The following is a 26,718-nucleotide window of genomic DNA, read 5'->3' on the forward strand; positions in this document are numbered from 1 at the left end:
TGACCAGACTATAATAATCCCGCCTAAATTCCAACATAGAGTTTGGTAAATTCATTATTACAGTCCACCAGTGTAAATTTCATACCGAAGCCTACTGGGACTATACTTTGTCGTACATCTGTACAGTATATTGTTGCTTAAACCTTATTCACAGAAAAAAATTGTCCAAGTTCAGCCCTTTTGTAAACTCAATGTGCATCATCCTGGTGCATCCCATAACAATGTTGGTAGCATGCGGTGATAAACTTTTCTAATCCAACGGTTAAAGAATTTGTAATAACTTTATATTTTCGTACAAAATCCAAAATGAACAATATAATATGTAGCTTCGAAAACAATACTGTACTTACTATGTAGTTATATAGAGCCTATATGCAAGATGTACAGTACATACAAGAAGTATTTGTAAGGTTGATAAATTGCTATTGTGTGCAATTCTGATAATAGTGAATATTTTAAAAACGTAATACATTTGTTTTGTATTTTTTTATTTGAATAGCAAAATAAAATAAATCATTAATTAATATATTTCTTGTATGATTACGTGTCATTTATACATTTGTTCATAATAATAATTATATACAATACATTTACAATAATAAATTCCCATTTAATTATAAAACTCCCTAAATTTCAGTACAGTAAATGTAAACGGAGGAACATTCAGTTCAGCACTTAATTTTACAATTTTTAGGCCTGTTATGCCCTATTTCAAAATCCTGGATCCCCCACTGAAAACATACATATGAACCAATCATCTAGATATTGTGTATGTCTCCAGATTAAAGGGTCTTTCACACCTGTTCTGGAACGGTTTCGGCCAGGCACCGGCATCATCACCATCAAAACGATTGTGAATGTTTCATTTTAACAACACTCCACGTGGCTATGCACCAATAGATATGTGCGTGGCCGCAAGAAAGTGGAATGTTGACGTTCAATTTGATTTGCCGGCGATGTGAAAGACCCTTTAATCAATACCCCAGTCAGTATTGTTTTATATACTTCATACCAGTCATTAGCAGTCTGTGAGCACATCCAGGCCTAGCTTCACTCTGGTACACACATATATTTAAACCCCATCCCAAATATTTTCCAACTTCTTATGATGAAAATAATACCATGGCTATTCACCAATTACATATATTCTTTAGAGAGAAGGCAGTAAAGCCTTCTTAGTGGCATGAATTTAATCATGCTGTTTTAATTAACAATACATTTCAAACTAAGCAAGTACTGTGGTACTCTTTATGGTAATTTAGTAGCTAAAAACACCAGTACAATAGATAATACATTTAACCATGATTTTTGTGGTGAAACCTACAACTTAAGTGTATATCATTATAAATTTTAAATAATTTCTAATATAACTACAACCATACAATAAAACAAAATTCAAGTCATATTCCCTTCGACTGTTTATATGCTCTTTTCTATTCAGTTAAAAATCATCCATACTCGTCTATTGTATTTATGTTAACAATGGACATTGTTGCTAATAATAACTTACTTGGCACAGGAATACATAACAAATGTAGGAATTTTTATTTTTAGACTGGCACACTGAATATTATAACAAACCTATCTATTATTTAGAAACCATCATAATGGTAGATTGTGTTTGCTTTGCAGTATCAGCACACAGGTTACATGGAATGTGTAAATAGACCACTTGTGTTTTCATCTAACCTATTCTAGCCTCTATAAATACTCTAGATTCAGGCAACAGTTTGGTTCCCACTAGGACGCAGAGCAAGCAATTTGACCAATCAAAAGCGATTGATTATTCTAACTGTTGCTTGTCATTGGTCAACTTGCTTGCATTTCGTCCTAGTGGGAACTTAGCTTCGGTCTCCATCTCTTTATTGTTACAAAATATACGGTATAATTGCATGCTAAATATATATAAAAATATGGAAAACAAATTCATTGGTAAAATAAAAGATACACATTTCAGCATTACTTATATCAAAATAATTGTTATACAGTACTGATACAAGACCTGTCTCTTATATTCAAACACACGTCCACTAGTTATAATTATATACTACAGTATGTTATGTTCATTTGTGATTATATCAAAATCCAGTAATTTGCTATCTGGAATCTGCTACAATATGCTATTTCACCCCTAGCCCAAATCCACTACCTGGCCTCCGTCGCTGTGAATGGCATATCATGCAGCTCTCCTACAAAAGGCAATATTATATACACAGTATTATTATTTATTAAAACTTATAATAATTCAATCAATTTCTATCATTTGATTGAACGATTGTGTGTCACATGGTGTGCAATAGTACGTACTATTTAATGATTGTGTAATAGTACTTTTTTAAATTAGTCTACAGATAGAATAGAATATTTGAATTTCATCTTTCACTTCATAAAATTATTTGTACCATCGCACTCATAAACATTCATTATTTGTTTAATATTATATGTATTAATATAATACCAAGTCAAAAGAACAGCAGTAATAATATATAAAAAGCCTGTTTGGCAAATTTAAATCTATTTATAATTATTCTGCAAATGGTGGTGTGAAATTCTATTTGTAAAGTGCATATGAGGAATACTGTAGACCATTGGTACAACACCTCAATCAAACAAAATTAATATATTTAAGATAGACTTGATATAGCAGCAACATCAACAATATCAATATCAATACAATGTGATGCGATACATTTGTATGATAAACTTACCATGTTATACGCTGGAAGACATTCTTCATGAAAGACATGATGACAATAGAACACAATTATTGGCATTGTTATCTCTTGGAAATCTAAAAGAAGTATATAAGAAAATATTTAGTAATCATATAGCAAGATGCCATTTAATTTGTATCATATTTAATGCATTTTTTTTAATTTCATAATTATCATTGGTCAACACAATTTATTGACATTTAAATTTGATTAAAATATTAAATAGAACTTTTTAAAAGCTATAAAAAAACATTATCTTACTTGATTGAACCAGCAAATCATGACAACAATCGCATCGCTTGAAATCTACCAAAAAAATATTAAAATTTACATCGTTAGTGTCTAATATTCATATTGAAACTTATTGTGTGTCCATGAAACATTATAGGCTAAAAACTGCTATTTTAAATCTTATTTTTAATAATCTTAATACAATTAAAATCAGATCAATGGTGAAAATTGTTACTACAGTAGAATCTGGAAACACATTCCTGCGAATCTAATGAGGGGACATTTTGTTTCTAAATCTCTGTCTACACTATCAAACTTTGTGACAAATGTGATGTGCCCATATATGTACATGATGATGTCATATCATTACCATATTTGGGCATATCACTACCGTATTTGGGCACATCACACTTTTTTGTCACATAATGTTTGATAGTGTAGACAGAGCTTAATAGAGATTCTACTGTATAGTGATGTCACATGGATTTGTGTCATCACACTCCACACCAGAAACATAATTTGTCATGCCATTTCAACAGTACATACCATCAACTCTTGTTGCCCTTTTCTGCACTTTATTCAGCCTGTCCATCAAAGAGAAGCAATCTGACACTAGAATCCTTTTGCAGCCCTCGCGTAATGACATCTGCAGGTTGAAGTCTTGTAGTATCTTTACTAAGGAATCTCTTAAACCTTCAATTTCAAGTCCCTCTTTAATTCTCTGTAAAAACAAAATACATTTTGCAAGGTGATAATCAACCCATGTTCTTTAAAATTAAGATTTCTTAATGGGCTTTCCTTGAAAGACAAATGAAATATGGGTTTGAATCCGTCGCATTGCTTGTATTCTTAGGAAAGACACTTTACTTACCTAGGTGTACAAATGGGTACCTTTGTAAGGTCTACACACAACTTTGTGCTGATTATTAGCACGTTACATGTTATGATCCAAAAATGACAGGTGTAATAATATTATATATAATATATTATTTAACACTACGGCCAAACACATATTAAGGGGACTGTTTGTTGGGACCCAAATGTGTCTCCTTAAAAAGGGTTTTACTGTAAACAAAATCTTGTTTTGTGACTATGGTATTACCTTTATTAGAATAATAGGGTCCACATGAGTTCCTATATTGTTTAGTAACCCTGTGAGAAAACCTGCGAGAGAGAAAGAAAGTTGATTAAATTTAATGTAATTGTGCATCTAAAAGCAACAAAATAAAAAAAAATATTTCAAGAAATGAAATACACACCATCATGATAAAATTTATTATTTTAACATAATGAATGTAAATTCAGACGATTATCGAATAAAATGTTAAATTTAATATTGATATGGCTGGAAAGGTCTTACTCATATAAAAAAAAACTATTTATAACTTCTTAAGTATTGTAAGGAGATTTCTGACGGTACACTAATAAGTATAAATGTATGATATTATAAAAATAAAAAATAAAATAAAAATTAACCAAAGTCATTATGATTCTATACTTCTAAATACAATCTATATTTGGAAGGAAGATGAACAAATTAACTTCAAAACATTGCATCATAATGGCTTTTTAAATGTTATAAATACTAACTTGGTTTATCCATGGAATGTGTGATAAGGTCATCCCAGAGTTCAACATCATCCTGCTCCTTAGCAAATTCAATTGCACGGTCCACATCCCCCAGTCCTACCATGATCAGATTCAATGCTTTCTTTGTGTTACCCATCCGACCTGTACAGAAAATAGTTTTTTTTATACCATATTTAATGAGGGTGATCCATCCAGCAATTGCGGATCATTAGGGACCCTCAGAGGTTCACAAGACAAACATATACACAAGATGCTCTACATAAACAAAGTCTTATTACAAGTCTTTGGGAGTGGAGTTGTAATTTTGTCCTCGTCTTTTGTGTAAAAAATGTTACGGGACTTGAACACAGGACCCTTGGAGTGGTAGCCAAGCATCGTAACCACCAATTAACTTTGATTTTATAAAACAAGCATTTATCAAATGGGAGGTTTAAATGGGTGTACATAATGTTAGCTAATTTGTGTAAATTTATGATCGAAAGCCAGTAGAACAGACCTTTTTAGAAAAGTTTATATTTATTTTAACTTTTCTTTTATCCAATTTTATCCTTTTTCATAAAACAATTTTTTTTTTGGTCATTTTTCAATAGAAACAGGCCCTTAGAGGCGTGTCTGTACGCATCAGGATTAAAGTATTGAACAAGAATGTCTTACCTAATAAGAAAACAGTTTCTGGAATGAAACATCTCATTTCACATTCTTCTAAAGCCTTTTGGAGAGGATAGTAGTTGCTATTTCTAAGGAATGGTAGTAACTTCGTTCGGTCAAACTCGGCATATAAACTGACCTGGAGAGCATGGAAATCTTGACCTGCGTTGGGACTTTTTACAAACACAGCATCTAGGTACTAGGCAAAAAAATATATATATAATTACAGTCAACTCTTCCAGAAACCCACCTCTCAAAAGTGGAAATTCGTATTGAAAGCATCTTTTCTACACTCATTGTAAAGCATAGAAATTGTTACGCACAAAATTAGGGGTCCTAAAAAAAAATTGCAAAAACTTCCCATTTACCTGATATTGAAATTTAGGGTGTTCCTTAAATTGCTGAACCACTACTTTCATCTGAAAAAAAAACACATTAAAAATTAAAAAGAAGCAATGATCATTTTATAAACGATGTCATAACCATAATAAGCATTTGTCTTTTTAGGTATTTGTTTTAAAATGACCAAAGAACTTTTTAATGAATATTAACAATGTTAAAAAGTTATTATTGAAGAGAAAATGAAAAATAAAATGAAAGAATCGTCTGCCAGAAACTTGGGGAATGTTAATTCTGTGTCACTTACCGGAACTATACTGATATTGTCAACTAACATCTGCAGAGCCTGGTCAGCATCCAGTTGCATCAGCATCACCAGTTTGTCTTGGATAGAATGCAAGAGGTTGTACTTCTGGATCAATTCAAACACATCACTATGACCAAGCCTTTCGAAAAATGACAAATATATTTCAAGCAATTGCTAAGACTAACTTTATATCCATACATAACAGTACATAACAGTTCTAAAAACTAAATATCTTATGAGCACTTATGAAATTGAACATTGATATTAGTACTCAAGATGAAACTCGGTCGGTGTTATTCTAAAATATAATAGCCATAGTGCAGATTCATTGAATTTTTTCTACTTCCTAAACCACAGGTCAAAGAGAGGTCAACACATTGAGTTGACATACTTAATACTGAATATTCATCCAACTTTAGTGTTCTCTGTTTTAAATTTGACAACTTTTTTTTACTACTAATCATTTTTTCAATTCAATTTATTTTCCACATACTACCACTACTACAATCAATGCATATTTTAAGATCTAAGCATAATGTTAAAAAACTCTCTCCTCGCCCCTATCTTATTGACTGTTTGCTCCAAATAATAAATTTAATTATTATAAATAATTAAACTATAAAATTCTTACTTTAAATATATAGCAAGAGCTTTATCATATCTCTTATCATATGAGTAGAGATCCCCTAGTGTCTGCATCAGAATGCAGTCATCAGGTAGCTCACGTAGTCGATCCTTAACTGCACTAACTATAGTCATCAGATCATACAAATCCTGGGGCCATCTACGGATTAATCTATGAAATCCCTGTAAAACAAAATAATTATACAAATTTATTATTAATCACAGAATTATACTTTATAAACTTTATATTAAATACAGAATTACATACCCTTGAAATTCAACAACAAAAGTCAACCGGCTTCTTCTGAAACATACACATTTCTGGTTTGATATTTCATTTGGATGTCATAGTGTTCTATGATTTTAATCCCAATGAAAATGACTCTCTGAAAATGTTGTTCTATTTATAAATATGGTTAACAAATATTGAATATCAATATTTGAGAAATTTTTATAAAACAACTGTAAAAAAGAAACAAAATGTACCTGCAGATCAGTACGTAGAAAATCGTTGAGTATCATTTCATAGACAGCTTTACTTAACCGTGGATCTTGTAGAGGGATGTACGGACTGATTACTTTCAACTGTTGAATCTTAGCAAAGATATATACCCATTCTTCCCACAAATCCTTGTTCTTTCCAAATACTGAGCTACACAGACTGCAAATGAGAGAACAAAAGCGAAAAATTAAATTCCATCTAAATAAACAATATACAATTTTTTTTTTCACATCTATAAAAATGTATTTACAAAAGGCTCTGAAAGACATTGCTGAATATTGAAATACACATAGAGAGATCCATTCATTAGTATAATTATACTGTCTACACTATCAAATCAGTTTGACTAAAAAAGTGTGATGTGCCCAAATATGGTATTGATATGCCCAAATATATAGTATGTGATATGACTAGACATCATCATGTCCATATATGGGCACATCACATTCTTTTGTCACATACATTTTGTAGACAGAGATCTTAACTCTGACACTTTTTCTTTTTACACTACTGTCAGTACATAATAATGGAAATGTATTGTATATCATCTGCAATGTAGATAGTACTGAAAATAAAGGTAATTGTATTAATATTCGTCCAAAGTTGAAACAAATTGGCTTCTTCTTCTTTTTACAGACCAAGAGCATATAACATGTTCAGCACACCAGAATATTTTGAATACAAAATAAGTGTACCAAGTTTAGCACATGTGCATTAAAAGCTGTCTACACTATTAAACTTCATGTGAACAAATGTGATGTACCCATGAACATGATGATGTCATATCACTACCATACTTGGGTATATCACTACCATATTTGGGCCCATCACACTTTTTTTGTCAAACTAGTTTGATAGTGTAGAGCCTTACTGTATATATGAAACAAACACTTTATAAACATTACCTGGCAGCATCTTCAAACTCTTCATTTTCTATAAGTGAGTTGATGTATGTTTTGCCGACATCTAGTACATTGTGACGAACCAAATCTTTACTATTTTCTTTTGCCATTTCCAATGCTTCCTAAACAAACAAACAAAAACATTTCATAAAATAATTATTTATTTATTCAATATTTTTTTACATAACACATAACAGACGAATAATGTTAAATCACAAAGACTGGAAGATGTATCAGTATTACAAATTAGTTCTACTCAACGAAAATATATATTTATTGGCTGTATTTTCAATAATAAATTTTAAGCCTTTTGTTAAAAAATAATTGAGAATTTTATGCCACAAGAGGTTGACAACAGCATTCGAATTTCAACCTGTAGTTTGTGACTTTGTTATATTCTGTGTCCAACACTAGAGTTAATGCTTTTTTAAATGGCCCCGCTTCCCGTCGGCCTAGACATGGCCAATGATAATTATTAGGCTCTAGAACAATGGGTGATGAATATGTTTTGTATTGGTTGAATGAATACTACTGTTACTTTGAACACCTATTGGATATTTAGTTATGATAGCCTACTCAATTCTATAATTTAGAAGTTATCCGAGTAATAAAGATGGAAATTTAACCAAGGACATGCAGTTATTTTTAAATTTAATCTATTTTTCTGCTAGTAATTAAAAAAAAGCATAAATGTTGGAAGACAAACACTAACCTGAATTCATAAAATGAACAAAAAAATATTATTTTGAAGAGTTGAACAATAAACAATAAACTAAGTCACCTACTTCTATGCAATCATCAATCACTCACAGACAATTAGATAAAAAGAGCAAATAATCTAGTACCTATTTATGAAATAGTAAATAATTTATATTTCCTGAATTATAATTGCTTCTTCCCATTGATGTGTGCATGGTTTCATAAACGTTGATTACTGTGTGTGTGGTCTATGTTTATATCACAAACGCTTGCTTTAATGAAATTACCTTTCTGTGACTGACTTTGTTTTATTTTCATTTTCAATATAGAGCATAAACATTTTGATTGCAATTGTATTGTTGGCCAAAAACATGAAAAAAGGTTAATAAATCGGACTATGAATAAGCCATTTTGCAGTTTTATTTATTAAGTAATTAATTTCTGTAAAAAAAAGCAACAACAAATAACATTTATTTCACCAACAACCATTGTCTGACAGACAATTTAGGTATTTTTTGCTTTAAAATTACATTTTTTTTAGGAAAATAATTTTTTTTTCTCAATCCAGTTTTTGGTCAGTGAATATATGACATTAAAATGGCATATTCAACAAAAAAACAATTTAATATTTTTTTCAGGGGACAATATTGTATCTGAGTTTTCATCATAACTTTTATGAAAAATATTTTTTAAAGAAATCTGTATTGATACTGATTAATAAATATGCATATTATTATAAATTATTAAATTATTTTAATTAAATAATGTTGATGTTGAAAATGTGTGTAGATGGTCGCTTTCTTGTAGATGCTTTAATTATAGAATGTAATTTTGTTTGTTTTGATTTATTTCTGTGCTCTGTTCTGGGTTGACCAACTAGCATAGGTGTATAGCACCTTTTTGATCTTTCCGTGCCTTTTATATTTGTTTTTTCTTTTTCTTTGTATTGTATATGGCAGAAATTGAATAATAAATATATATTCTCTGTCTATTTTTTATAAAATAAAAATAATCATCATCAAAAACTAGTGTGTGTAAAACGTAACATTTTGTTACGTTTTACAAACACTAGTGTGTTTCCATTTTTCGTAAAATTTACTAAATAAATTTACTAAATGAATTTTTGATTTATGGGGAATTTTATGTTCTAAAATTCTATTATACAGAGTATAATTACAAATGTCAGATTTCAAATTAATCTTGTCTAGACAAAATAACAAAATATTATTTAATATATAATATTTCAATTTATTTTGTGTCAGTTTTGCTATTCAAATTATTCAATGATTAATGGCAAGCATTTGAAGACAATTCTATAAATAATATTTCTAATTTAAATTCTTACTTTCATTCCATTGAGGATCCATAAATATACAATTTCATATTACATTATATATTTATGCCAGCCACCCTCAATATTATATTTCTGTGTCATTTAAATAAATCATGATTTATATTAATTTTCGTAAAAAGAGAAAAAATCGATAATGGCGAAACTCGCTAACCTGGTACTGTAGTAGCAAAGTAAACAATATAAACATAGTATACAATTTTTAGCCTCGGTATATTTAAAATCAGTTATTGACTGGAAATTAAGGCAATAGGTCAAAGTCTAAAATGTGTTTAACATGATATGGAAATGGTTTTAGAAAGAGCAGATGAAGATTAGGGAGTGGATTATCAACATGGAAACGGGAGTGAGTGGCCAAGCGGTTAGAACAGTAGAACCGTAATACCTATACATAGATCAGCAAGGGTTTGAGGCTCACTTGCTTCTTAATACCTGAGAAATGTTATTTAAAAGAAATTTCAACATGCAAGAAAATGTATCTTTGGCTTAAGTCTAAGTAGCAATTAACTGATGATCTAAAACCCCATTTTCTACACATTCAGTATCTCTCAAAAAGCAAGTCCCCAAAGCTGATTAAAATATGTGCTGATTTTTAAAATATTCCATAAGCCACTATTTTTTCCCACAAATACAATAAATGTCTACTGCCCTCAAATTGAGTTATCAGTAATAATTAGAATCTACTAAACAGAATGTGGGTTCCCGGTTTTTAAATAAATGAAAAATAGTTTAAATCCTGCATTTTTAATTATACATACACATGATTCCAGGTTTCTTTCATCATTTCACTTATAACCACCAAATGCATCTATTTTTTAATCACAATGTATATTGTGATTAACGTCATTCCTACCTCATATTTATCATTTTCCATATACCAAGCGATGTGGTCATCCATGTCACGTTGGCGTCCAACCACAACATCCTTAGGACTAACAATATGGAAAGTACATTCATCTTCAATATATTCTAAATATTAAAGTAGAAAAAAAAGCCCAATTTATTATTAAAATAAAATGTGGAAAAGACATTTAATACTGTTCACTAATTACCAGGACAAAGGCCATCAATAATGGACTCTACCATTATAAAAATGGGGTGGGGGGACATGTTGGGTGGGATGGGGAGGACAGTGGGCCCATTGAGGCAAAGCCATTTAGAGAGGTAAGTTGGCTTCTGGATAAAATGGTACTAATTTTGGTGGGTACATTACAAACTCAACTAGGTAACTAAATAACTCTAAACATGGTGGCCAATATTATTAAAGTGGGTTTACATCTATAAATTAATCTTAGACTTGGATGGATAGAAAACCATGTATGTACAGTCGTTTTTAAATTCTTATACATGCTATATTTTTAAATTAGGGTAGTTGGTTGAAGTTGCTTAAGCTGCTCAAAACTGTTAATGTTTCTATGTTGTATTGTATGGATATTATGCTGGTTGAATAAATAAAGCAGGTATATTGGCAGCAGCCTCCGTGTTATACATACAGTATATGAGCTCTGTCATTAACACGATTTTTGATTTTGCACAATAAAGTTTTGATTAAATAAATGATTATAGAGCTATAGGTATATAAAATGTGCATTATCTTAGTATAGTGACATTAACAGTCATATGAATACATCGACCAATTGTTAGCTTTAAAAACTGATGAGAACTAGTACAAAGATTTAAAAAATCTTGCAAAACAAATATTCATGACAACAACATAACAGGATATCTAAATCACACATATGTCATTGTCATGGGATAGATTGACATAAAAAAATAAGCCGCCACGAGAGAAAATGTCACCGAAATAAGTGACAACAAACAAAATGTACAAAATCAAAACATATGTTAAGAAGTTTGGAATAAATTTAATTTTCCGAATTTTATTAAAAAAAAGATACCAGGGATTATGCATATCCGATATGAATAATGGTTCGATTAGCATCGGGTTTTTACAAGATTGAGAAAATACATTTTATTATGGGCGTGTAAAAGAGAGTGTGTTCATTGAATTACATATAAGAAATGGTATAAACCCAAATAATGAGAGACAAGGAAAGTTTCAATCTTTATTTGATCATCATCAGGAATATTGTTTAATTACTATTTTCATATAATTGTTTGTCTATTATATCGTTATTTTAGTATTATTATATATATCATTTAAAATAAAAAAACTCATTTTTTTTTCATTAAATTGTAAATTAATAATTATATTACTGTAATCTATTAGGTTATCAGTGGTGGTTGTCATAACTGAGTACGTGTGATGACCATAAATTATTTCATCCTGTGAAAATAAATTTTAAAGAAACAAATCCTTTTCGTTCATCAAATTCGTTAAATGGAGTGGAATTTTTGAAAACAATTAAACAAATTTCTTTTTTATTTACAACATCCTATTAAATTATGTAATGTTTTGTTAAAATATTTTGTCTTGGGATGGCTGTACAAAACGTTTATAAAAAAAATTGCCTTATATATTAATTATTGTTACATTTTCAATACATTCTCTTATTTTGTTGTTGTACGATCTTTATATCACGGTCCGAGTGCTTATTTATTCAGTTTTAACAGAACTAACTGAACTTATGAAACGAATATTAGAAAAACAATGTATTAGACAGAATGCAATATGAATAGTTAAAAATTAGCTTGTTAAATGTTAGAAAAATAAATGACTTTTGTAAAAACAGATATATAATTTAACTGTGTGGGCAGAGTCAATGACATTTTACTATAAAATTAATAGGCAATTCAACAGGAAATTAATTAATACAGGAAACATGTATATATAATTATAATGTATTAGAATTTTAAAAAGAAATTCTACAGATAAGGAATAATAACAATATTGAAATAATTGATAGAATGCAGATGAAGTCATCAAATTAAATTTTATAATCATTATGTATCCTTTTCTTTCCAAAGATTAAAATTTATTTTATTTCTTCTTATTTTACGTTATGTGAATTGCTGCAATTTTAGATGTTTTTATCTGTACATTATTTTAAAAATTTATTCAATATTTTATCATCGTCACTGTACAATACTTAATTTGTTTTAACCACCAGGAAACCACATTTTATGTTCGCCAATATTGTGTTCATGACAATAAATAATTCATTTATCTTATTTTCGATCTAGTTAACAATTTTAAGGGTATTTTTACCTCAATTCCTTAAAATATACAACTCGCATTAAACAGACCACCTGCTTGCAACGACCTAATAAATGTGCGATGTCACATAATATAATAAGTGTGTTCTACTAACCTAAATGATAATTATTTGCTTCATATTTTTGGAATCCTCGTATTGAGAGTGCGTCACTTGAAATTATTTCATAATCGTCTGGTTTTGGATCAATAATCTTCAACTGTGGTCTTTGTGATTCATTCTCCTGTAAAAAAAATAACAATAAATATACAGTAAACTCTCTCAATACCAAACTCTCTCAATACCAGACTCTCTGAAAACCGGAAACTCTACCAAAACCAGACTTTTTTTGAGACCCAAAAGGTATTTTTACCATTAGAAACCATTCCAAATACCAGACTTCCAGACATTTGGCTAGCCCAAAGATAGAGGATAACATCAAATTCTTTTCTAATCAGAGTTTTTATCATACAGTAAAAACACTTTAAAAGACACAAGCTCAGAGCATTTTCACTGTCCAATTTCTTACCATAGACCCTATTGACAGTTCAGTAAATGTTTAAGTAAAGCAATGAACTGAAGGTGGTGACATACACCCATGCTTTAGAGGAGTGACAAATATCTGACCTAGAAAAGATAGTCATGTTAAACATACTTTTGACCCAATTCAAAATACTTACTGAACACACATTATATAACAATTTTATTTCATTTTATTATTAAACTTAAAAGTATTTTTGTTATGTTTCAATAAATTATTAAAATGTAAAAATGATTGATATTTTATTGCTAATAAATTTTAAAAAAATGATTGTGTAAATTTAGTGTGATACACTATACTGTACTGTATGTGTACAACAGGTGCAGTGGAGCTTACAATTTATGTTTAATGGTTTTTAGTAATGAATGTTGTGAAAAAGAAAACATTTTTTCCGCACATATCAATGGTTCGTAGTAATTGTGAAAAAAATCCACCTAGTACTTTGGAGCATTGAATATTGTGAAAAAAGAAAATAGTTTTTCAGATTGTGTAGTAATGAACGTTGTGAAAAAAGAAAGCAGTTTTCTCCAACTATCTATCTTAGTGGTTTGTAGTAATAAACATTGTGAAAAAATAAAGCAGTTTTCTTCATCTATCTATCTCAATGGTTTGCAGTAATGAACATTGTGAAAAAAGAAAAAAACTGATTCTACCTTAGCCTACATTTATCATTAGATACCATGACCCCATCCATCATTGGCTGGTGTTATGCATCAGCAATTTAAAACAGGAAAGAGTGATGGATATGGGAATAATTCTGGGCATACAAGAAGTGCCTAGCAACATGTGGCTTGCTTTAGACCGCAGGAAATTAATAGAAATTCAAATAAATCAAATTAGTACATATATTATTCATGTGAGGATACATTTATGGAAGCATGTGGTATACAGGTAAGGCTTCAAGCCTAACATTCAAAGGTTAAGAGTTCATGTTAGTTGCATTATGAAGTACCTCTCATTCCTGTATGAAAGAGCCTATTATCTGTGGTTGTTTCTTATTGTATTTTACTATCTGGAGGGAAAAACCATTACTGGTACATGTAATATTCACCTTGTTGTAAAGTATTTTCAAATTTCTCTTGTTAATATCCCTTTATTCATTAATTTATAAAAAAAAGTTCTTTTAAAATCTTTAATAATAGATTCAATACAAGATTTTCTTTCTTATTTTTTTTAAATGTTTGACTATTTGGCTTCAGGAAAAAACAGTATATCCATACTGATTGAGTATGCATACTAAAGATAGATTTCTATTCTAACGTGAGACTTGAAATCATAAACTGTTGCTACAATATTTAGCAAAAAAAGCCTGGCATCTCATAAAGAAGCCTGCCATCTCAAGTACTGTGTGACAATTGAAAAAGAAGCCTTACATCAAAAAGAGAAGCCTGCATTACAAAGCCTTAAAAGAAATCATGATACTATTATCTATAGTTGAAGTTCAATTACTAAGAAATAAAAATTCACAATTATAATTTGATTTATTAAATAGTCTGCAACAATAATGAATTATAATGAGATAATATGTGTGAATATGGATCTGAAAAATCAGGCATATAATCTGATTTCCTGAAAGTAATTAATGATTTATTAGTGTTGATTATCTTTCAACATCAAAAGAAATATGATTATTAGTGGTGAATTTATTTTGTTAACTACTACTACTACACTAGTACTGCGATGTTTATACAGGACTGATATTATTTTCTTATCAGAAAAAAAGTGGAAATGAGTGTAAAGCCTTGTCTACACTATCAAAATGTATGTGAAAAAAAATGTGATGTCACCATATAATGGCCATGATAATGTCATATGATATCACTACCATATTTGGGCATATAACTACCATATTTGAGCACTTTTTTTTGTCAAAATAATTTGATAGTGTAGACAGCGCTTAAGTTAAGTCTCATTGTGGCAATCTGAAAATCTTGGTAATGTACCACCAAGTACCTAATGTGTTGATCAGTGCCGGCAGAGCCCTCAGAAATGCACTCCAATAGGCTAATGACCTGCACAATTTTTTTTAATAGTTTATTTTATGTGTGTCAATAAAAGATTATGGGGCATTAATGACAATTCAGAGTCAGGTTTTAAAACTAGGACACTAATGGGTAGCCGAATGCCTTACCGAATCCCTCGATTCTTGTCGAAGAAAAGCCAGCACAACCAGCTTGTCATCAAGAGGAGCAACTCCACAAACAAAGAAATCTGTGTTAAATATTGATACTAAAAAAAAACAGAAAGATAAAAATAGATGATTGAAATACTGTACATTTCAGTACTGTTATAATGAAGTAATTTTGCAATCACGTCAATCAACAACTGTTTTGTTAGGACTAATGTCTATTTTGGATGTACAGTATTAACAATTATTTTGATTTTCAATAAAACAAGACTGATGATAGTAGAGACTATTAGTAGTCACAAGCAAGGGCTACTGATTTAATGCTTTCCTCTAGTTAAAACAGTCATGATGTTGCATATTAGGCCTACCTATTTCAACAAAGCGTAGTGGTAACCGCCTTGCTTGTGCCTCATACGGCAATCTGTCTTTAACTACGCATATCTGGAAGGAAAAATATATTGCAAATTAACATGCATAAATGACGAGTAAGTGTTTGAGTGGTTAAGGCACGGGCGCTGCAACATGTGACCATAACATAGGCATGTTCAATGCAGTTCTCATCTTTTTTTTGGTGATAGAACATGCTGTGCTGCAATAGGGATTATCACACTAAGAACAAGAAATGTTTGGAAAAAATATGAATATATAATGTCATTACTATTAATTTTGTCAAAAGAATTTTGAACAGATTCTCATAGTAAGGTTTAGTAAAATTGCAAACTCATTGATTAATGTCTGGATGATTTCAATATAGCATCATGAAAGGAAAATGCGCAACACATTTCGGTCCACCACCAGTTTGCTAACCTTTGACCTGGTTTAGATTTGTAACTGGTATCATACCTTAATTGTATCAGCCCATCCAATAATTAGGGTTTTGTCATCCTTCCAACAGATGCTACAAGCATAGATTTCCGAGCGTAAACTTTCACCGTGGTCTCGACGGATGAATGTTATTCGTTGTCTATGCAACACATCGTAAACTTTCACTCCCTAGAGACACAGCAGGAAGATAAGATCAAACAAAGTTATAGAATCCCTTCACAAACACAGCATCAAACTAATTGCAAAATCAATTCCACATTTTTAAATTTACTTGCATCTCTTTACCTTCTATTTCTCTTAGATTCATAATCTGGCGGCCACAAGCTCTGTCATGCGGAACTTATACCGGTAAGCATTATAGATTTCTTTATTGAAATGCAGAGATTTGCATATTAATAATTATCAATAAAAGTAGATTGTTATTGTTTATAATGTGAACATTTGTGTTCAAACTTTTATTTACATTTAACAAGATTGTAAATCTAAGTATTAATACTAATAATAGCTTTTAATTTGGTATAATAATAACAATTTGGAAAAGATAAAAAATAGAGATAGAATAGTGCTCGTCAAAATGGTTTATTCTGTACATAGATTAAGTAAATTATGTTTAATACTTATTTTTAATTAGAGATCATACAGTAAAGATCTACTTTGTTTTGTAATTTAAGGTACAACTTTTATGTCAACATTTTTCTACTGCAGTTTCTGCAGTAAACTACATTTTTTTAGTTTCAATGGTATTGGTTTAAAAAAAAAATGTTATATTGGTTATAATTTTAATTGATAATGTACATACTGTTGGATAGCCGAGTGGTTAGGACACTTGACTGTCATACAGATAGACCCGGGTTCAATTCCCGACAACTCCCAGTCCACTGGGCGGCGTGGAAAGGAACTGGCCACCCTACCACATAATGCCGAGGCTTAGTACAATGAGCTCCTAACAGCTCATTCCCCTACGTTCAGAGAACACGGGACTCTCCTTTACCTCACATACTGTTATCTCATTTGATTTGAATGTTTTATGTTAATATTGTTTTCATAGCAAAATATATATGGAATTTATACCTAATATACAGTAATAAATCATTTTCCTTGCTAACTGTATAATAATTATATCCATTTCAAACATAACTACAAATTATTATTATGACTTAAATACAGAAAATATTAATACTAAATAATATTATTACTGTATGAATTGAAATATATCGCTAATGTACCTTTAACTACTTAATTTCAACATAAAATAACTGTTTTGTTTTAATTTTGTTTTGCTTTAGTGCAGCATTTCTTATTACAGTTGTAATAATATGCCATTTTGATAGATTTAAGTTGATAGCATTCTAAATCCTACTTGGTAATGATGAATGATCTTATCATCTTTGACAGCAAAGCAATTAACGTCGAAACAATTTAATCCAGCAAACTGTTTAAATATACGAGACTGTGCTAAGTCTAGTGGTTCTCCTGCATTGAAATGAATTGAATAAATTTAAACGCCTGGCACGTAATATACAAGTGAAATCATAAACTGTTTAAATATATGAGAGTGTGTTATGCTATTAAGTCTGTACTGCATTGAAATGAATAAATGTAAAGGTTTGGCACGTACTGTACTAGACAAGCCAAACTATGTGTATCATAGAAATATTCAAATGTATGAGACTGTGCTGTGAATTTGGCTGTTGCATTGTATTGACATTAATTAAGTAAGCATAAACTGTTTTAAAGTCGGTGCTTGTCCGTTGGTTACACTGCATTTAAATAAATTGTGGCAGAACATTTACTTTTACTTTAATTTGCATAAACAGTTATAGCCTTGTAAACATCTGCATTAACAACTTGTTTTGATTTGAAGACAGAAGCATAGGTCTATGTGCCACGCATACAACACACGCTGAGCATATTACACGAATGTTGAAATGCTGACAAAGAGAGGATTTTGCCAGATCATGTTTTATTTCCCCTTGTTTAAAAAAAAAATTAATCTGCACAAATTGAATAGTTCTTCCATACCCATTGGTTAACATTCTGGTTTGATGCTAAATTGAGAAAAATTTGGTTCCCGATGTATGTAACTAAGGTTTTTGTTTTCAAAATGGACGTATCATATGCATTGTTGTGTTGGGATGCAATGTTAAGTCTACAATTAGCGTCTATGTGTTCCGTCAAATGTTCCATTATCAATATGGTTGCAATACTTATTTTATAATTAAACCAGAGAAATTTCTAACTCAGGAGTTATCCTTTAAAAAACTTACCAATTCATTGCTCCAGGCAATGAAGCATGACCTCCACTGAATATTTCTAATTTGACCTTCACCTTCATGGATTACTGTTGATTTATTTCGATTAAATAATCCCTTCTCATGTAGTAGCAACTGAAAGACAAGTTTTAATTAAAGTACAAATTAATTCATACTTAAATAAATGAAATGCAAATTAAAAAAAATATTTCAATTTCCATTTTTCAACGAAAGAAATAATGCTCTAATCACGCCTAATCTTATAAATGATCTGATGCCTATAACCAGTTGACACACAACATAGTACAACCGCTATTAAGGGACACCTTCACAGGACCAGACAAAGTGTTTCCTCAATTGGGTACCTCTGAATAGGGGTTGGCCATAGTTTTTAAATAAAATTTCTCCTTGTTAGCTTCTCGGAAGGTGTCCACTTAAAATGAGTGTTCCAAAGGATAGGTTTTTAACTGTTCTGTTTTTTGTTCTTATGACCCTCTACATGGATCAAGTATTAACTGGTAGCCGTCAAAATATCAACTGTAATATTCCATCCACTGCAAGTACTCAGTAGAATATACATCAGTGTTTTCTCAATTCAACTACAGTACAATTTATTCTAACTAGAACCATAAATCATTTTTACTCTCCCATGGCATACATTCTAGTGATATATTTTTTCTTTCTAAAACTCAAACCTCATTATTTTAAATAGTCACTTACTGTAAATTAAATAAAATGCAGTAAATCAAAGCAGGATTATTCAAATTAATTCAATTATTAATGGCATCATAAATATTAATATCTTAAAATACAAAATAAGAGAAGTGTAGGTGTGTGTTTAGTTGTTGAGGGAAAAATGTGTTTCAGATATTCATAGGCTTATTGGATTTAAATGAGGACAGGTGGAAAAAGGCCTTTATTTAGAAATTAAATATTTTCTTATTTTGGGATAGTTTAATTTTTAATGTCCTAATTGCAGCCGATTCTTGTTCGGTATCATGACTAGTAACATTAACAACGAACATTGTGCAGTATCGTGTCTGATGACAGCAATAGGCTTATCATAGCACAAAACTTCTAAATACCAACTTAACCTAATCCTTTCAATAATCTCTCACAACTATAGTATCACATGGGATGACAGTTAATGTCTAAAGACATGACACTACAGGATGTTTATTGTCACATGCCGATCATGTATTAAGTAGACAGTTGCTTTTGATATTCTTGAGAAAAAAATTACATGGATTGTTTATACTTCAGACCAATCTAGAAACTACAGTAGCACTCAGTTGTTGATCTTTAAGAGGAATAAAGAAAGTATTTTCTTTAATACAGTACAACTGTATGTGTAGTTAAATTTAACACACAAAAAAAGAAAATCCATAACCTAATGTACTATACTATAACAATATACCAAATGTACTATAATTTTGCTATAACAACATTTAATAATTTCAGTTGCTGTTGCAGTGTTAGTTATTTTATAGTGTTATTTTTTTAACACAAATATGAAATCTTAGAAGGCATAACAACAATAATCAATACGTTATCAATGGTATCATATGTACACAGCTGTTGTAAACAGATAGGTAAATCTATAGGATAGCATTATATGGTGAACACTATTATCTAAAGTTACTACGTATTACTATTGAGAGGCCTATTACTGAAACATTCAATAATGTCAACATTTTTCTGTTTTTGTAATTTAGTTTTGATTCAATGAAACAAAAATCCTATTCATTACAGTACAACAGTATAACAGAACCATACAGTATGTCAGAATCTTAGTAGAAAATTTGGCAAATACTATGGGTCTGATTTTACTCAACATTAACATTGGAATTATTCAAAGTATTGTGTCCATATTTAGTCTAAGTTAGATAGTGATATAATACTTGAACATGGGAATATATTTGGCCATAAACGATAAACAGCTTGGCCTGGCCAGTATCGTTAATGGTGGCCTTGTATTGGGGACATCTGCTTCAATAACTTTAGTGGCACAAATTATATACAGTATTGCTTCATTCACAAAATAAGCAATTTTAATGCAATATCATTTTCCCATGCATTATACAGTGTTATAGTTTATCCTTGGCAGTAGTTGACGTTACTGTCAATGAATTTGATGATAAATGATAGCGCCCTCATAGGTTTAAAATGGCAATACTATTCAATAGTCAAAATAGTCATAATACACAGGCATCCCAATTAAAGACCAACTTAAAAAAAAAAGAATTCATCTAAGAACTAATATCATTTCATTAATTTTGGCAAAACATGAACACCTTACTCATCTTTAAAGATGTACTAGGTTCTTTAAAGTGCACACAATCAATTTGTGTACACTGGATCTGCGGTTTTTAGTCCTTATCCAAGATTATATTGAACATTGAAATACATGTACAAATATTAAAAAGATCACGGTGACAAGAACAATAGGGAGTAGTAGCACACACAGTGTACTTACCTTGTCTCCCCCTGTTACATAACGTCTGCTACTCCCCACTGAAAACTTGGGATCTAGGGCTACAGCCTAGAATGAGAAACAAAGATATTAGATAACTTTTAGATTATAAAATGAAATATGATACAAACAATATGATTAATGAAAGCAAAACAGTGAAAAGCCCACAAATCATTCAACATCCATCAAACTTCATTATCATAAATTATGACTAATATTTATTACTTCATCATAAATTATAATAATGTACTGTAACTTATACTTTCAAATAAGGCAAAAGTAGTACAGTAAAATGATAATTAGATTGTGTCAATATACAGTGACATATCAGTATTCTTTATTTACAATAATACTTACAATGAGAAAAATATCAAAGAAACAAACTTAAGTAAACAACTTAATATGGTATTGTAAATAATTTTATTTAATATAGATTATTGTTTAATACAAGGTTTTAGATATTTTAAATTTGGTTCAATATATTATTTATTTCAAAAGGTGATAATTACTGTAAATGTTTCAGATATACAGTAAGCCCAGATTGGGATACAATCTAATTTTGGTCAAATACTATATATTGTATAGGGAATATAAATCATTTAGTTTCTTACAATTATATATTTCTTACCTTTATAGGACAATCAAACACCTGTACAACATTGTGTTCAGATTCGTATAGACCTGTTACAGCTACCTATAAGATACAATGCATAAAAACACACTATTATTGATTAACAATTATACATTTTAAAGAATAAAAAGAAGAGATGTACTCAGTACAGTATGGATGGATGAAAAGATGTATGGAGGCATAAAGATGTATGGAGGCATAAAGAGATGGATGGATGAAAATATGAGTGAATGAAATGATGGATGGATGAAAAGATGTATGGAGGCATAAAGAGATGGATGGATGAAAATATGAGTGAATGAAATGATAGATGGATGAAAAGATGTATGGAGGCATAAAGAGATGGATGGATGAAAATATGAGTGAATGAAATGATGGATGGATGAAAAGATGTATGGAGGCATAAAGAGATGGATGGATGAAAATATGAGTGAATGAAATGATAGATGGATGAAAAGATGGATGGAGACATGAAGAGATGGATGGATGAAAAGATAGATGAATGAATAAAAAGATGGATGGAGACATGAAGAGATGGATGGATGAATAAAAAGATGGATGGAGACATGAAAAGATGGATGGATGAAAAGATGGATGGAGACATGAAGAAATGGATGGAGAAATGAAGAAATGAATATAAAAAATAAAAAAATTGATATATCAATGAAAAGATGGATAAAGTGATGAATAACTGAAAAGAGGAAAGAAGAGATGGATTAATGAAAAAAATAGATGAGTGACGAAATAGATGGAGAAATAAAGAGATAGATGAATGAAGAGATTAATCGTTATAGGGATAGATGAATACAAATACAAAGAGAAAGGTTGAAAAAAATGTATGGATTGAATTTATTGATGAATGAATGAATAAAGAAATAGATGGACTAATGAAAGATGGATATGAAACATATGTACAGGACATAAGAAACATGATAAAACAACTGTTATTGTTACAGTCATATCAAAATGGAGTATGTCGGTGAGTGACATATGTCTGTGTGTATAGAATATCTGACACAGGAGTTTGGCATCTGTCAATCAGCATCTGACTTGGACATATATCGTTCTTACCCGTCCATCATCTGAACAACTTGCTATGTAGTCACCATTCTGATCCAAACTAATCTGATTAACCGTCGTCGTATGCTGAGGATAAAACAAACACAAAGTTATTCAACATTAACCATTCACCAATATCATTATTAATTCATTATAAATTATTTCACTGTCACATACAGTAAAGCCCCTTTTACACACAATTTATAGCAATAAGTCTGCCAGGAGGTTAGTGTTCATTTACAACCCATAAAAAAAAGGCTTTCATTGAAGCAAACTTAATTCCCCTTTCACACAAGATTTACAGAGATATTAGTGTTAGCCTTTATGATTCTTTCAAGAAAAGGCTTTATCATCACAGATATGAAGTTGAAGTTTAGCTTTAGTTTAAGTTGTTTTAAAATATGTTTAAATGTGCCGTAGGGCCCCTTGGAAGAGCAGTTTTATTTTATTACTGAGAGGGCTACCTACTGAAAGAAAACGAAATAAAAATATAATACAAATCACATTCACTCATCAGTGGAAATACAATATTCATTTATTGTGTCATTTGCATATAACTGAAATGCTACAAGCGCACGATCCAAGTATAACATAGTTTTTAGTGTAGGAGAAATACATGGCCCTCATCTGCACCTCTCAACATTGTGTTTCTGGATTTTGGTACACTTTTTAACAACTGATTTTTTCATAGCATGCGTAAATATGTTGCATCAACTCTAGATAGACAGGGTCTGTAGCTAGTCTTGGATAATTTTAAGCCTAAACTTTTACATTAACATTACGGAAAGCTTTGGTTTTGTGAAATATGTATAACGATAATATTACCATGTACGCCTTTTTTTATGCATGGCAAAATTGTGCACATAGATAGCTGACAAGAACCATACTAAAGACTATTTCACATGGTCTTATCTGGAGAACACTATTTATAAATTTAAAGTGTGCAAACAGCAGCATTAATATACTTACAACAGCTTCTTCTTTCTCATTAATGTTGTTGCCTTGGTGATCCAACACATGAACTGTTCCCCAATGTGTCCCCATTGCTAGAAACTAAATAAAAATGTATGAATTCAAACATTGTACAGCAATAGTACACTGAATTAGAAACCAGATGTATAAGAGAAATTATTCAAATCTAAAGAAAGTGGTCATTTCAAGCGGACAAGAATTTAAAATAAAAATAAAGGAATCAATGAAACCAAACAAGTGTTGGTAATGGAGTCTGCTTTCATATTTGGAAATAGCATGTCAAATTTTGTTTAAGCCTTTAAATTTAGAAATAAACAGGTCATCATCAGTAATTTCATTATAATGTATAGTAATATGGTCTCTTATTTTGATCTTTTATATTTTTGTAATGCCTTACTATGTAAATATTGTGGTTTTAGGCTTCAGGATGTTACATTATATAATGATTATTGCAATAAAGACCAATTATATATTTAAGTGACGAGTCAATCTTGACAAACCTTTGAATGTACAGCCATACAGCTTGCCGCATGTTTTTCTAAAATCTTCTCCAGATCATTTCTGATTCGCTCATACTTTAGTTTTGGTTCCTCAGCTTCCTCTTCTTCTTCATCCTCATTGTCGTCATCATCATCTTCTTCTGAATCCTCCTCTTCAGAATCTTCCTCTTCTGATGAAAGGTATTGTTCCTAAAGTGTACAACAAAATGGTTGTTAGTTAATAAAAGCTTCCCTGGTGAACATTCACTGCTAGAAAAAGCAAGACTTGAGTGCCATTCTAAAATTGAATTGAATTCCAGGATTTCCATGATAGGACCAGTGTCAGAAACCACATGTCCTAAACATCTCGGCCGCCGACAATCTCGGCCGCCGACAATCTCGGCCGCCGGATTAAAAAGCCGAATTGTATGGCACACCACCGATGCTTGTATTGTGAGTAATTAAAATGTAATGCAGCGCATACGCACGTATTCTACATGTATACAATACTAATTAATAAATTCATTAATTAACTTTTAATTATTGTTTTAATAAATGCTTTTTTTCTAAATTTTTCAGATTAATAAATTAGTAGTAGTGATATCAATCAATATAAATATATTTTACTATTCGATTTATTTTATATCTAAAGCTGGCTAACTTGAAAAAAATATTATTTGTGATACCCCTAAAGGTGTCAGATGAAATCGGTCGCGTTTGAAATCGGTCGCGATAAAATCAACATCCGGTATTTTGTATGGAGCACCGCTAGATACGCTTTTTATTATATTAGTTACGTTTGATATCGGTCGCGTTTTATTTTGGTCGCGCTAATTTGTATATGGCGCATTAGATAAATTTTTAATGAAAACGCTCATTATGTTTTCAGTTAATTTTGAATATTATAATTTCTAATAATAGGCCTAATAGTACTATTTGACATTATTTTTAACCTCGATCGTTATTTTTTAAGCACAGTAAATATAAATATTATCTCATTATTTATAAATAATTTGTGTTTTCATTTTATCTTACAGGTTTTAATGAAGTGTAATGTGTTCTTTTAGAAAATCGTTTTAAAAATGTTTTGTTTTTGTTTTATTGAATATTGTGCAAGTTTTTGAAAAGATTGGCATGCCACTGTTTAAAGTTTTGAAAATAATAAATAATAATGTAATAGTTAAACAAGTAGTACGGTATTGCCGAATCTTTATATCTCATTTACATACTATCGAATCTTTCTACAGTATTGCATTATATATCTAAGATTACAAAACAACGACAATCAAAGCGCACACGGCGTTCCATACAGATTACCGTTATTGAACTAGCGGCCGCTTTGGTTGGCGGCCCCTTCGACTGTAATTCCACGTCATCACTATTACACTATCATAACAGGCACTTTTGGCGCTCCATACAATATTGCGTTCTGTAACCGGCCGCTGAGGTTGTCGGCGGCCGAGATGGACCCCAAGCCCTGTACTACAGACATCCTGCTGGATTGGATACCAATACCATCCATCATGCTTCTGCACTAGGCTACTACTACTAGTAACTAGCCTAGGCCTATTCAATATCATGCTCAAAGCTGCTTGATTGATAATCCTTCCATTCAGATCTCCTAAACCAGGTAGACCTAGCAAACTTCAACTACTATACTATATTCTGGGCCTAGCCTACAGTAACTCTCTACTCTACTAGGCCTCTCTCTAGCCTAGAAGCTGAGTAATGTGTAGTAAGACAAAATGAGCAGTCAGTCAGCCTGGAAAAGTGTGTAATAAACTTTAAAAAATGCATTTTCGTCGATAACCAGGCCTATGCCATACTATGCAGTTCGATTTTTACTAGCCTACTAGGCCAAACACAGTCTCGTGACACCAGCTAAAAAGTACAACATTTTTCTAGGCCCAACATGTCTCGTGACACCAATTTAACGGAGGGCAGAGGCGCCTGCTCCACCCGCCAAACTCACGAGTGATATTCCATGCAAGTTAGGCCTAACTTTAATGGCCTTTGTGTAAACAATGATAACATTATCACCATAAAAAATATTCCTATTACATAAGTAATTAAGATAGCATAATGGTAATATAATTATCAAAATGCATATGCTTTTAATTTTGCACCAAATTACAATCAATATCTACCGACCTCTTTGGCTTCCGTGTTTTCTGCCATGGCTGGTCACTCGCGCTTTCCTCGCATCGTTCGTCACACACAAAAACAGAGCTGAGTGCAGAGCAGCTATCGTCTGCTAAGCACATAAACTTATGTTAATGTATACTAATATATTACA

General features: G+C 30.9%; 1 protein-coding gene across 1 annotated transcript; it reads right to left on the reverse strand.

The window, feature by feature from the left end:
* On the reverse strand, positions 1-26,647 carry LOC140055087 (vacuolar protein sorting-associated protein 41 homolog). Its single transcript, XM_072100301.1, has 24 exons — positions 26,574-26,647; positions 24,444-24,632; positions 23,941-24,024; positions 22,984-23,058; positions 21,910-21,975; positions 21,285-21,350; positions 18,824-18,943; positions 16,575-16,724; positions 16,100-16,172; positions 15,735-15,832; positions 13,180-13,306; positions 10,761-10,876; positions 7,861-7,979; positions 6,940-7,114; positions 6,461-6,636; positions 5,830-5,968; positions 5,552-5,602; positions 5,190-5,382; positions 4,536-4,676; positions 4,048-4,109; positions 3,492-3,666; positions 2,976-3,020; positions 2,709-2,791; positions 1-2,189 (listed from the first exon to the last, which is right to left on the reverse strand). The coding sequence occupies exons 1-24, from the start codon at positions 26,598-26,600 to the stop codon at positions 2,121-2,123; spliced, it is 2,619 nt and encodes an 872-aa protein (XP_071956402.1). The 5' UTR covers positions 26,601-26,647; the 3' UTR covers positions 1-2,120.
* Between the last annotated feature and the right edge of the window lie 71 nt (positions 26,648-26,718).

The sequence above is a fragment of the Antedon mediterranea genome, chromosome 1, assembly GCF_964355755.1.
Source record: "Antedon mediterranea chromosome 1, ecAntMedi1.1, whole genome shotgun sequence".
Taxonomy (NCBI): Eukaryota; Metazoa; Echinodermata; class Crinoidea; order Comatulida; family Antedonidae; genus Antedon; species Antedon mediterranea.

Coding starts and splice junctions, on each gene's coding strand:
- LOC140055087 (XM_072100301.1), bottom strand. CDS start 26,600: ATGGCAGAAAACACGGAAGCCAAAGAG. Junction 7,115..7,860: donor GAGTTTGAAGATGCTGCCAG/GTAATGTTTATA, acceptor TCTCATTTGCAG/TCTGTGTAGCTCAGTATTTG. Junction 6,637..6,939: donor TTCTACGTACTGATCTGCAG/GTACATTTTGTT, acceptor TTTGTTTTACAG/GGATTTCATAGATTAATCCG.